This window comes from Anthonomus grandis, chromosome 13 (genome assembly GCF_022605725.1).
Source record: "Anthonomus grandis grandis chromosome 13, icAntGran1.3, whole genome shotgun sequence".
NCBI classification, from domain to species: Eukaryota; Metazoa; Arthropoda; class Insecta; order Coleoptera; family Curculionidae; genus Anthonomus; species Anthonomus grandis.
This window is the reverse complement of record NC_065558.1, coordinates 14,682,109-14,695,767: the sequence shown is the minus strand read 5'-3', so window position 1 is coordinate 14,695,767 and position 13,659 is coordinate 14,682,109. Positions and strand designations below refer to the sequence as shown.

The 13,659-nt window shown below is 30.9% G+C and overlaps 1 protein-coding gene and 1 long non-coding RNA gene across 2 annotated transcripts; one reads left to right on the top strand and one right to left on the bottom strand.

The window, feature by feature from the left end:
* Positions 1–1,917: 1,917 nt before the first annotated feature.
* Positions 1,918–4,341, bottom strand: LOC126743780 (uncharacterized). Its single transcript, XR_007662987.1, has 2 exons — positions 2,513–4,341; positions 1,918–2,350 (listed from the first exon to the last, which is right to left on the bottom strand). It is a non-coding gene; the product is annotated as an uncharacterized LOC126743780 (long non-coding RNA).
* A 3,612-nt stretch (positions 4,342–7,953) lies between these two features.
* On the top strand, positions 7,954–10,654 carry LOC126744084 (uncharacterized). Its single transcript, XM_050451429.1, has 2 exons — positions 7,954–10,401; positions 10,492–10,654. The coding sequence occupies exon 1, from the start codon at positions 8,111–8,113 to the stop codon at positions 9,986–9,988; it is 1,878 nt and encodes a 625-aa protein (XP_050307386.1). The 5' UTR covers positions 7,954–8,110; the 3' UTR covers positions 9,989–10,401; positions 10,492–10,654.
* The last annotated feature ends 3,005 nt before the right edge of the window (positions 10,655–13,659 follow it).

Here is a 13,659-nt window from a genome sequence, read left to right as displayed (position 1 = left end):
TCTTAAATAATCTAATATTATGCGGATTAGGTATATTATCTAACTCATATTGAAGAAAGCATTGATAAGTACTATCTAATATGTCGCTATCTATTGAGTGGCTGTCACGAAGTGACAGAGACTTCATTTAATACCTCAATCCTACCCATTAGACTTAAATCTTTAGTAGTACCCTGGAAAATCTAAGGCTACTGTATCAAGGCAATGATTTTATTCTAGTCAACTCATTGAGCCTTTTGTACAGAACAACAGTGTTTGCTTATCCGTGCTGTAAATTGGTCTGCAGGTATTTTATAAATAGAGTGTATTACATAATATACACGGTTCTTAAAATTAAGGCGGCACTATTGCTAACTTCGTTAATACTGGAGCTACAAAGTCGGTTGAACAAAGAACTAGTATAGTATTTATTTATATGAAAATGAAATAAGAACTGTTTGCGAAATATGTCAAAAAATTCAATTTTTTTAATGAGACACACATTATGCAAAATTGTCAATTGATAGTAGATTAATTTCAAAATAATAGTTATCACATGATCTTTCACCTTAAAATCGAAAATAAAAAAGCAGTTGATGATTTTTCAAAATCGTTAAGATGGCTGAGTTAGTTGCTATTTATTAATACATTTGAAATTAAATGCTCAAAATCATCACCCTTTTTCTCCAAGCATTTTTGAGACCGCTTCTAGTGGGAATGATTCTGCCATAAATTTTATTGATTGCATTAGTTATGCTTAGCTAAAGATCTTCGGAACTATCATTCCGCATCTTATACACAATATCGTTTAAATAGTCTCAAAAAAAAGTCCATAGGCGTTATGTCAGGTGATCAAGAAGGCATAGTGCTCTGAATAGCAGTAAAATATGGCAGTATAGTATAATGTTTCATGTTACGCGCAATTTGACAAGACAAAATATACTACTTTCAGCTATTTGGAGCTTTTTTAAATCTTAACTATTTAGAAAGGGTTCGAATGTAGGGTAAGGGTTGTTACTATCTATATTGCGATTCAGAAAGAGGAAGCGAGAATTTTTTTTGTATTAATACTATAATAACTATAATACTATAATAATAGGGTCAAATGAAAATGTAATAAATAAACAACTGTTGAATTGACGAATCATCCGCCGTACAATTCTGATTTGGGATCTAATGACTTTTATTGTTCTCGCATATCAAAAATAAATGTGATCAACGATTTTCGACACCCGAAGAAGCGGTTGATGGATTCAAAACGAATGTTTTGGAGTCACCTCAAGTGGAGTGGAAAAAGAGCTATGAAAATTAGTTCAAACGCATGCAACTTATTGTGTATTGATTATCATGGAGAATATTTTTAGAAGAAAATATGCATATAAAATATTCATTCTCGGGCCAAATAAAAATTTAAATAGTAGCTCTCGTATTTGTCAGATATAAAAGTCTACTAATCACCATTGGTTACTGAGAAGCTTATCATCCTGGTTTACTATGGCAAAGGTTATTCGATTTTCTAAGGAGGAAAATCATCCTTGAAAATTCAGATCATTTGGATTTAGTAAAGAAATAGTATAATTAATGCTGCACATAAGTTTCTGCAGCAATTGTACTCTCGGATAAATAATGTTAAGGCTCCTGCAGTTGTCTTTCATGACCTGTTAAAAGCTTGGTATATTTTTTCTATTTGAATCTTGGTAATGCCAGTACTTACCTTATCCAAATGCAGCAAGCCATCTAAACAATTTAACATTCCAAGAAACTTAAGTAGGAATCAACATACATTTCGACTACCTCAAAAAAGTAGTATGATAAGGAAGGCAATTTTTCATGAGAATATTAGTATATTTAACCATCTTCTCCTTAACACTCTGTTTACATATATCTCTGTTTTTAGCAATTCTGAGGGCGAGTTAAATTAAAATACTTCAATACGTGTTCAGATAATATTATATATTTATTGAGATTTTAAATGTAAACAAAATAACTTGTAACACTATCGTTAATTAAATATATGACAAAAAAAACCTTTGAAAAAATATATTTAATAGGATTACAATAACATTTGACAAAATTGTTAGTGATGGTAGTTCTCAAGGTATTTGTACAAGACATTTTCATCTTTTCCTTGTTGTTTAACCACTTTAACATCAACACGAACCTTCTTCTCATCTGGTTCTTCATATTTATAAACTACGTTCTTATATTCTGAATCTCCCTCCTCAACTTTGTAACTGGGCCTATTGTATCTGGATTCTTTTTCTACGTAGACCACCTTATTTGAGTCGTCATGAGAACTTTTATAGTAATCATCATGATCATGTCCACCAGCTAAACTTAGAGCGATGAAGGCAAAAAGAACCACAAATATCTATAGAGAATTTAATATATAAATATTTTATATTTTAAGTATTTTCATTTTACATCATTACTAAATGATTAATATAGCAAGCTATGGGTGAATTTCATTATTTATAAAACCAAAAACACTAAATAAAAAAGTTCCTAATTAAAAAAAATTGTGAAGACTTACCCCAAAAGATTTCATATTGAATGCTGTTAAGGTTTGCTTAACTTGATCTTGTTGGATCAACTGCTACTTTATAAACAGCTATATCAATATTTATACCAAAATTTCCTTCATATTTAAAACAATATATTATTATGAATAAAGTAGTAAACGCGCCAGCGGATATTAAAAATGATCTTGTTATTAAATATTGAATATTCATAATATGTAAAGGAATATGTTTTATTGTGTAAAAAAGTATATAATTAATTAATAATAAATTTTAATATTTTATATTGAAAGCAAGAAGCTTAAAAAATCGTTTCCAGAAATATATAATTATATTAAAGGGAGTAATAGGAATGTTAGCAGTGTGTAGCCAAGGTGGCTGTTGTACCAATAGATCTCCTGATAAACCCGTCATGCCTCATCGAAGATTACCAGAGGCCAATCGCCTCGGAAAAGCCAATCAGGCGTCAGGTCTGAAAGATTTTAATTGCAGGACAAAGTGTAACTATTAACTAGATCTTTAAACAGTAGGTTAATTAGTACCAAGATTCTTCTAAATACTGGACAATCTCCAATAACGTAGCCTTTAGTGATGCTGATTTGGTGATGAAGATGATTTTAAGTTCGGTGCCTACTGGCAGCATCGCGGATTCCTTTTTTTAGAAAGCATGTTTGCTTCCTCATTATCAAGAATAACTGAACTCTGCAGCCCTCCTTCATTAGTTCCTCTAGAACCCTTATACACGCTTCAGTATAAGCATGGAGCTAAACTTTTTCGCCGTAATAGCCTTATCGGCAGCTCTGCTATCCGCAGGCATTTTACCAAAGCGAATCCTTTAGCTTGGAAGATTGTAGCGTGATTTCCCAGCGAAGAGGCCCTGCTGCTATATAGGACTCCAACGCAGAAACCTTTACCGGCTCAGTAATTCTTTCTGAAGCTTTATTTAGTTAGTTGCTAGACCCTGTTGGGTTACGAAGCCCTTATAGTCGACTGCCGCAGGTGCCACATATCCAAATTTTATTCCTTTCTCCATGTAGAACCACTTAAAGATAGTTCATTATGTAAGAAAACACTTAACAATAGATAATGAGATCTGGTGAAGAATCTTAGGGGACAGACTCCAGATGCTTTAAATAGCCCTTGTATAAACTCAAAGCACACAGATGCCCTTCTTCATTCTGATATCCACATGATCGTACCAGGAGAGTTTAGAATCCAGTGTGATAACTTAAAATTGTACTGTCCTGGAGTATTTTATCTAAGATTCCAGGGATAGAATGAGTAGTGTGTCAAACATATGTCTCCTCGTGAAAAGTAAAAGTTCTGCTTTTTTGGCCCTTAGCCTTTTCAAGATGCATTATCGGTTCACTATAGGCATAGTCCGTATTATGGAGCTTTGCTGTGTGGTGGTGTCTTTTCCCAGGCAGAGAACTACCAAAGCGTCAGCATAGGCATGCGTGTACAGGCCACAGAGAGTACTCTTGCCTGTAGGCAGTCCCTAGCCATCATCATTTTAACAACCTTTGAAGCCTCTATTAGGACCACGGGGTTTTGAGCCACGGATTTCGAGGGCTAATGTTTCAAAATAAAAACCACTTTTACCTCTCGTCATCGCTTTAGATCTAGACAACGACGGTCTTAAATAATCTAATAATATGCGGATTAGGTATATTATCTAACTCATATTAAAGAAAGCATTGATAAGTACTATCTAATCTGTCGCTATCTATTAAGTGGCTCACGAAGTGACAGCGACTTCATTTAATACCTCAATCCTTCCCATTAGACTCAAAGCTTTAGTAGTGCCCTGGAAAATCTAAGGCTACTGTATCAAGGCAATGATTTTATTCTACTCAACTCATTAAGCCTTTGGTACAGAACAACAGTGTTTGCTTATCCGCGCTGTAGATTGGTCTGCAGGTATTTTATAAATAGAGTGTATTACATAATATACACGATGAGTCACTTATTATATTGGGTATTACGTCACTTATAGCAAAAATCAATTTAGAAATTTTTATCTCACACGCTCAACAATTATTGAAAAGAAGAAGAAAATAGACTTATTCACGTATTTAAAAGAAATATGAACTTAAATCTGTAACGATACCGTTCGATATACTTAATTTAATTTAAGTTCAATAAGTTTTAAATACAATAATTTACTTGAGGTATAATAGATTTTTTTATATACCTAGGAGCTGAGGTTCAATCTATTAATCTCTGAGCTCGTTTCTTCTTTTCAATATCCTACCTAACTTTGTTATGAATATTATAATTAAAAAACGATAAAAAACAACAAGAAGACCTACTTTTTTTAAAAATACCTAATTTGAACCAACGTTTCGGTAGTTACATCTACTACCGTTATCAAGGTAATTAAAGTAAAATTAAATTAAATTAAAAATAAAATATACTTATCTTTCAAATTTTTAGTAATCCAGTCTCATCAAAATTTCTTCCTAATTCGAAAATGCTTTATATACTTTTTTATATGATTTGACGGTTTATTAATAGTTTGACAAACTATTTTCAAAGATAACAAAATTTTCAAAGGTTACTTTTTTAAAAATTAAAGGGGTGTGATCTTAATGTAAATTAATCATAGAAAATACATGAATATCAAATATTTTAAATCATTAATTAATTTTGAGAATACCCTGATCTACCTCTCTCTTTAGCAAAGGAATCTTCTTTTCAATAATTGTTGAGCGTGTGAGATAAAAATTTCTAAATTGATTTTTGCTATAAGTGACGTAATACCCAATATAATAAGTAACTCATTATGAATTCGTCACAACAATACAGATTTTACTTATAATATACACGGTTCTTAAAATTAAGGCGGCGCTATTGCTAACTTCGTTATTACTGGAGCTACAAAGTCGGTTGAACGGAAAACTAGTAGTATTTATTTCACTGATTACGACAGTGAAAATGAAATAAGAATCCAACAACGTGTTTGCGAAATATGTCAAAAGTTCCATTTTTTTATGAGTCAATTGATAGTAAATCGAATTCTAAATAAAAGTTATCATATGACCTTTCACTTTAAAATCGTTAATGATTTCGTAAATGATTTTTCAAAATCGTTAAGGTGGCTGAGTTAGTTGCTATTTATTAATACATTTGAAATTAAATGCTCAAAATCATCACCCCCTTTCTCCAAGCATTTTTGAGTGGCTGAGTCTAATGGCTCTGGCAATAATTCTGCCATAAATTTTATCGATTGCATCAATTATGCTTAGCTAAGGATTTTCAGAAGTATCATTCCACATCTTTTAAATAGTCTCAAAAAAAGTCCATAGGCGTTATGTCAGGTGATCAAGAAGGCATACGCCTAGAGCCGTTAGTTGATAAAAAAAACTGTCATCAAAAGGGCCGTGTAATAGGGTGTCAATTTGACGAATATATGCAGAAGGCGTATTGGCAATCTATACTATTATTCAGAGCATTAGTGCTTATAATTTGCAATGTTATTATTTATCTATTGACAGTTATATATAAATATTATTATACCCTTTAATCATACCATCTTTACCAGATATACGAAAAATACGAAAACATAACTAAGCTTTTTTTGGCGCGTAACCAAGGCCTAATAGGGTTGGGATACTTATCTGCAATCGATTCCATATTTATTATGAGCATATTCTTGATTAGTGAAAAAAGTTATATGTAATTATATATATTGCTCAAATTCAAAATTTTGCTGAAAAAAAAGTGCCATGACAAGTTTTACTATATGTTTTTGATTTACACTGATATGTACTGAATCATAGTATAGTTTGTCTCATGAAATTGCGCATTATACGAAGTCATAGTATACTGCAACTCAAAGCACTAGTTGTCTGAATAAATAGTATACAATGCCATTACGCGGGCAACTTGCTCTGCTCGACCTTGCTGAAAGTAAATCTGTTATCTATTCATTAAAATTAAATTATCCAGGAAATCATAAAGTGTAATAGTGAATATTTCGAGGTACCGCTTACCAGTTAATGCACCTTGATAAAAAACAGCACCTATAATTCTTGGGCTGATTAAACCATATCAAACATTCACATTAAAGCATCTCTGCAGATTACGGGGATAAAGGTTAATGGGATTTTCTTGACTCAATAGTGGGTATTTTTCCTATTAAACATACCCCTGTTGGAGAAATTTGATCCATCGTTCCAAAGAATTAAGCGCCAAAAATTAATAGCATTAATCTTGACTTGATAAGTGAACTATAAAAGAAACTGAATGCGCCTTTCTTGATCTCCTAACACAAGTGTTTACGTCTGTACCTTTAGGGTACACACTTAGGCCAAATGATTTTTTAGAATGCTGTGAATGGTTCCCAAAATAATACATTTTCGTGCACTAAATTATTATGTAAATTAGTCTGATGGGCTTCAAAGAAAGCTAAGACACCAATTTCAGATGCTTCACATAATATTATGAATTGTTTCTTAATTTTTATAGGTATTTGCTAGCAAACACAGTAGAAATTAAAGGTCTTATTTCACCAGAAATTCCTTTTATTATGACGACCGGTTTCGCGATTACAATATCATCGCATCATCAGGTCGAGGACTAAAAGTAAAAGACACAATTTACATAGATACTATGCTTATCAAAAATTGGTAAAATGCTGAATAAAATCGAATTTTAAAGCGTACTTACATTGTTAAAAACGAGATTTGTCAAAACAAAACAAAAGCACATATAGAACGGTACAGCTAAAATTAAGCAAGTAAATCTTATCGTAAGATAACAAATAATACACTTAGGTTTAAAACAATAACATCTAAAAAGCACCGTTACAACACAATAGACAAAACGATCTAAAAACTATGATAACCGCCATTCAAACTAATCTGACCAACAGAGTCATCTATATCTAGTTTTCATAATTAAGAAAGAACGTTACAAAGAAATCTATATTTTATATCCTATAACCGAATGGGTACTAGATAGCGGTACCCACAGTAACTTTAAAATATTTTAAAACTGTTAAACAGATGTCTCTACCAGTTTATATTAAGAAAACAACGGGGTTTATATTAAAATAAATTAACCGGAAAGGGAGGGAAGAGTTATTCAAATAAAATATTAATTAAATTAGTTTCAGGAATGTTAATCTGAATATTAAGAGATTTATCATATTCTTTTTTGAGAGATCTTTTAATCTCGAGTAATTCAAGATTATTTAGATTTATGTTGTCCTGAACTCTATGTAAGATCTTGTAATTATCTAGTAGATTCGATGGGTGACCGGTCTCCATAATATGCTTAGCAAATAAAGACTCAGGATTGTTTTGTCTAATGCATCGGTCATGTTCGCTAAACCGAGCTTTAAAACTACGCTTCGTTCTACCTACATAAAAATAACCACACTCACAATAAAGCTTATAAATTCCTTTACAAGAGATTGACCTTCCTTACAACAGATTGCTTTCAACAGACCTTCGATAGAACAATTTGATGTTATACATAAATTTCATAAACCTTGTCTTAACTTTTCTAATACAACTTTTAATAATAAAGAATTAGCACTTTTATCTAGGGGTTTGAAATACAGACCGGTCATCCATAATAAAAAAGAAGCCTTACAAAATTTAGAAATGTTAACAGTGGAAACTGAAACGGTTCTACAGAATATAGAAGCAGATAATATAAATCAAATTAGAGCCCAGTGTAGTAACATTTTAAGAACTGAGTTAAAGTCAATTAAAAATGCACCTAATAAAACTGAAGGTGATTTCAATTCTACACTAATTAAATCTATAAAAAATAAATTACAAAATTCAAACTTAACCCTGACAAAAGCTGACAAAGGAAACTGTGTTGTTATCTTAAATAAAAATGACTATGACACTAAAGTGACTCAATTTATCCAAGAAAATAATTTTCGAAAACAGAGTGCAAGATTACCATCATTTATCAAAAAAGTGAATGACACCTTAAAATTTTGTACAAATTTAATCAATCCTCAATTAAGATATTTTCTTTCAGCTAACAACACAAATGTTCCTAAACTTTATGGCCTTCTTAAAGTTCATAAATCAGATATACCTGCTTCAATGCCCATAAGACCGGTGGTAGCATACACTAACTCTCCAACATATAAATTAGCTAAATGGCTTAATAATCACTTAATTACTACTATAGATTGTCACTTTCCCTACACTATAAAAAATAATATTCAACTTGTGGACAAAATCAAAGATATCATTATCCCTGAAAATGCCTTTTTTATCTCTCTAGATGTAACAAATCTCTTTACTAACATTCCTATATTCGAGGTAGTGGATATTATTAAAAACAAATTATTTAATTCTACATTGACCAATATCGAAACACAAGAAATAATAAATATCCTAGAAATTTGCTTAAAACAAAATTTCTTTAATTTTGATAATGAAACCTATATACAAGAGGATGGCCTAGCCATGGGATCTCCATTATCCCCCCTCTTAGCTGATACATTTATGAATCACTTCGAAAGTAATAATATTTTGAATAACAACCCCTACCTATCTAATATACTGTATTATTATAGATATGTAGATGACTGCATTTTATTATGGAATGGCAATAAACAAAATCTTAGTGATTTTCTATCATTCATTAATAACATTCATCCAAAAATAAAATTTACATTAGAAGTGGAAATCAATAAAACCATAACCTTTTTAGACTTACTTATTAAAAACGTAAATAATAAACATGATTTTGAGATATATAGAAAACCTAGCCACACTGGAACAATCATACACAATGAGTCATTCCATCCTTTTTCACATAAAGCAGCAGCTTTAAATAGTTATGTAAATAGAGCACTACAGATTCCTCAAACAACTGAAAGCAGGGATAGAGAGTTGAATATTATCAAACAAATTGCCCAAACTCATAATTTTTCTCCCAATTTAGTAGACAAAATAAAAAATAAATTTCTATTACGTAATGCGTTCCAAAATGTCTACATACCACATCAAACAATATTAAGTAATCAGCCAGTAAATAAGTTCATTTCACTTACATACAATGGAGCAGTTTCTTATAAAATCCAACGAGTTCTAACTTCTTTAAATGTTAAGGTTGCCTTTAAATCGAGCAATTCATTAGGTAACTTATTGATTAATAATAAAGACAAAACGGATCCGTTATCTTGTAAAGGAATTTATAAGCTTTATTGTGAGTGTGGTTATTTTTATGTAGGTAGAACGAAGCGTAGTTTTAAAGCTCGGTTTAGCGAACATGACCGATGCATTAGACAAAACAATCCTGAGTCTTTATTTGCTAAGCATATTATGGAGACCGGTCACCCATCGAATCTACTAGATAATTACAAGATCTTACATAGAGTTCAGGACAACATAAATCTAAATAATCTTGAATTACTCGAGATTAAAAGATCTCTCAAAAAAGAATATGATAAATCTCTTAATATTCAGATTAACATTCCTGAAACTAATTTAATTAATATTTTATTTGAATAACTCTTCCCTCCCTTTCCGGTTAATTTATTTTAATATAAACCCCGTTGTTTTCTTAATATAAACTGGTAGAGACATCTGTTTAACAGTTTTAAAATATTTTAAAGTTACTGTGGGTACCGCTATCTAGTACCCATTCGGTTATAGGATATAAAATATAGATTTCTTTGTAACGTTCTTTCTTAATTATGAAAACTAGATATAGATGACTCTGTTGGTCAGATTAGTTTGAATGGCGGTTATCATAGTTTTTAGATCGTTTTGTCTATTGTGTTGTAACGGTGCTTTTTAGATGTTATTGTTTTAAACCTAAGTGTATTATTTGTTATCTTACGATAAGATTTACTTGCTTAATTTTAGCTGTACCGTTCTATATGTGCTTTTGTTTTGTTTTGACAAATCTCGTTTTTAACAATGTAAGTACGCTTTAAAATTCGATTTTATTCAGCATTTTACCAATTTTTGATAAGCATAGTATCTATGTAAATTGTGTCTTTTACTTTTAGTCCTCGACCTGATGATGCGATGATATTGTAATCGCGAAACCGGTCGTCATAATAAAAGGAATTTCTGGTGAAATAAGACCTTTAATTTCTACTGTGTTTGCTAGCAAATACCTATAAAAATACATCCCAGAACATGGACACCATTCTCCAAACTATGTTTCTTAATTCTTGTTTTTTTTTAAATATATTGACATTTGATCTAAACTTAAGATATAATAGCAAAAAATACCTTCGGTCTGCTTATTTACTTTAAATTGTCACTTCAATCTTGATGAGATTTATAAAACAAATGACCATTTTATATGAAATTAGAGCAACCTTGACATTATTAAGAAACTGCCAATTTCTTAGTTATTTCTGATTTTAGAGCGAAAGGTCATATAACAACGTTTGTTTAGAACATAATTTACTATCGATTGAAAATCTTGCATACTAGGTGTCCCATTAAAAAAAATGGAACTTTTTGATATAACTCACGAAGGCGTTGTTTAATTTTTATTTTATTTTCACTATCGGAATCAGCGGAAAAAGTACTACTAGGTTGTCTATTTAACAAAGAAGTTAATAATAGTACCGAGTTAACTTTTAAAACCCCGTATATATAGTATGATAATATGTATAAAAATAGCTTAATTTACATACAACTACAAGTAGTTCACTTGTAGTAACTACTTGTAGGTCAGTAGCAGCCGACTCTGTTTTGTCTCGGCGGTGAAGAACTGTGGAAGAATAGTAGTAGTTACCTGGGAGCCACAAACCATTTATTGCATTTGATAAGTATTCTAGAGCAATTAAATTCTAGAAATATATAAAGAATTCTGGAGAAGAAAGAATTCTAGAAAAATCTAAAGCTTGTTGAAAAAACTAGGAGCCTCTGTCTTTTCCAGACACTCCCGGTTCGCAGCTGTGACCGGGATATGATTCCTTACCGGCCAAGGTGAATGGAAGTGCAACGGCTGAACCATATTATTTACTTATTTTGTAAAAAAAACATTAACAGGAAGGACTAAGTTTAATACGGATATATACAATAAAAACGTAATAATAATTATTGAAAGGAAAAAAATATGACAAAATACATTTTACAATCAAAGACTTAGGTAAGCTGCAAAAGATCTCGTCTGAAGTAAATTAAAAAGAATGAAATATTCATTAAAAAGATTTAAAATATCAACATTTTAAAATTACAAAGTAAGTAGAATAATAGGACAAGTAAGTCAGAATAATTCATATGAATTAGGAAATTTGGATTTGTTAATATGAGTTTTTACTCATTGACCTGTTCAGGGGCATTCAGAGCAACCAAAAAACCAACAATAAAGAAAAAAATAGGAAAAATCACTAACGAGCATCAATATCTGCCATAATTCGTAAAAACTGCCTTAAAAACTCCTTTTTTGTAAATTTGTACTAAGATAAATTCTTGGAACCCTCTGCCTTTTGTTAAGGACTGAGAATTTTTGCCTCCTCGTGAAAATACAAATCAATTTTTTTTTCGGTAATTTATATATGCTTTATTACGATTTTAAATGGGTATTAATATTTGATAACAAACTATAACACTACATGTAATTCAATAAAACTCTTAATGATGGTATTTTTTCTCAACGTATTTGTATAAAACATTATCATCCTGTTCGTTTTGTTTGATCACTTTGACATCAACAAGAACCTTCTTCTCATCTGGTTTCTCATATTTATAAACTACCTTCTTGTATTCTGGCTCCTTCTCTATGACTTTATAACTGGGATGATTGTATCTGGATTCTTTTTCTACGTAGACCACCTTTTTGGAGTCGTGGTGAGAATTTCTATAGTAATCATCATCATCATGTCCACCAGCTAAGCTTAGAGCGATGAAGGCAAGAAGGACGACAAATATCTGTAGAAAAATTATAATTTTAGTTTATTACAATTAATATCAAATTGCTTGACTATTTTGCAAGAATGCTTTAAATAGAAAAGTATAGATAAAGATAACTCACTAAGTTTACCGATATTTCACTAATTGTAAAACTTACAGCAGTAATAAATATGAAAAATTCTTTAAACTTACCCCAAAAGATTTCATATTGAAGGCTGTTGAGCTTTGTTTAATTCAATATCTTTGAATAAACTGATACTTTATGAGCAACTCTAGCAATATTTATAGTAAAATCTTGTCCATATTTAAAACAATATACTACTATATAAAAAAGTGAACGCATCAGCGAATATTAAAAATTATCTCACTAATTAATTCCGAATACACATAAATTTTACTGGAGCTTACTGGAATCTTATACATTTTCATGATTATATTTTAATAGTGTTAGATTTTTCTAGTTCTTTTCCCAACAAATGTATTCTTATATAAAAAAGTCAAGAGGTACGATTTTTTTTTAAATTGATGCGTGCATTCGAAAGAAAAAACGTGCATTTTTTATGAAGCGTATTGGCAATTAATTCTAAATATAAAATAGCATTAATGGTTGAATTCAATTTTAAGAATCTACATTGAATTTGACTGTGAAATCTATAATTCTTCTCTTGTAACATCAAATAACGTAACACTATAACGCTTTTCATAGATCACAAGACCCTACTGCTAAGGCATCTCGATAATTAATTCTTAAGACTTAAGGTCTGTAAGATTAATGATCTTTCGTTTAAATAAATAACTCCTACAACCCCTAGTAACTTTTAAACAGTATTTCATTGTTAAGCTTCATTTCATGACTGACATGATAGTGATAGTGTCAAGTGGCTTCAATAAACTAAAAAATCATAATAAAAAGATCTAAAAAAAAACATATTGAATTTTCATACCGTGTAATCAATATCCCTTTTTTGACAATTTTCTTGTAACACTAAGTAACTTTTAAGTATTATTTCAATAACTAGCAGCATATCCTGATTGACACAGCGCAATGATTTTTTGTCAGATCATAAATTACTCCTGATGATGCAACTTGCATAAAATGAAACATTTTGCATTACATTGTAAAAAAATCTTTCTTTTAAACCACAGTAGTTCAGGATATCGAATAGGCCCTGGAATCCAAGGAAATAGCCCTGAGTGCATTTATGGACATTGAGCGCACCTTCGATAATGAAGGACTTCCTCGCAATGGAAACAGCACTCTCTAATAGAGAAGCTGATCCAGCGATAGTAAGATGGCTCAGCTG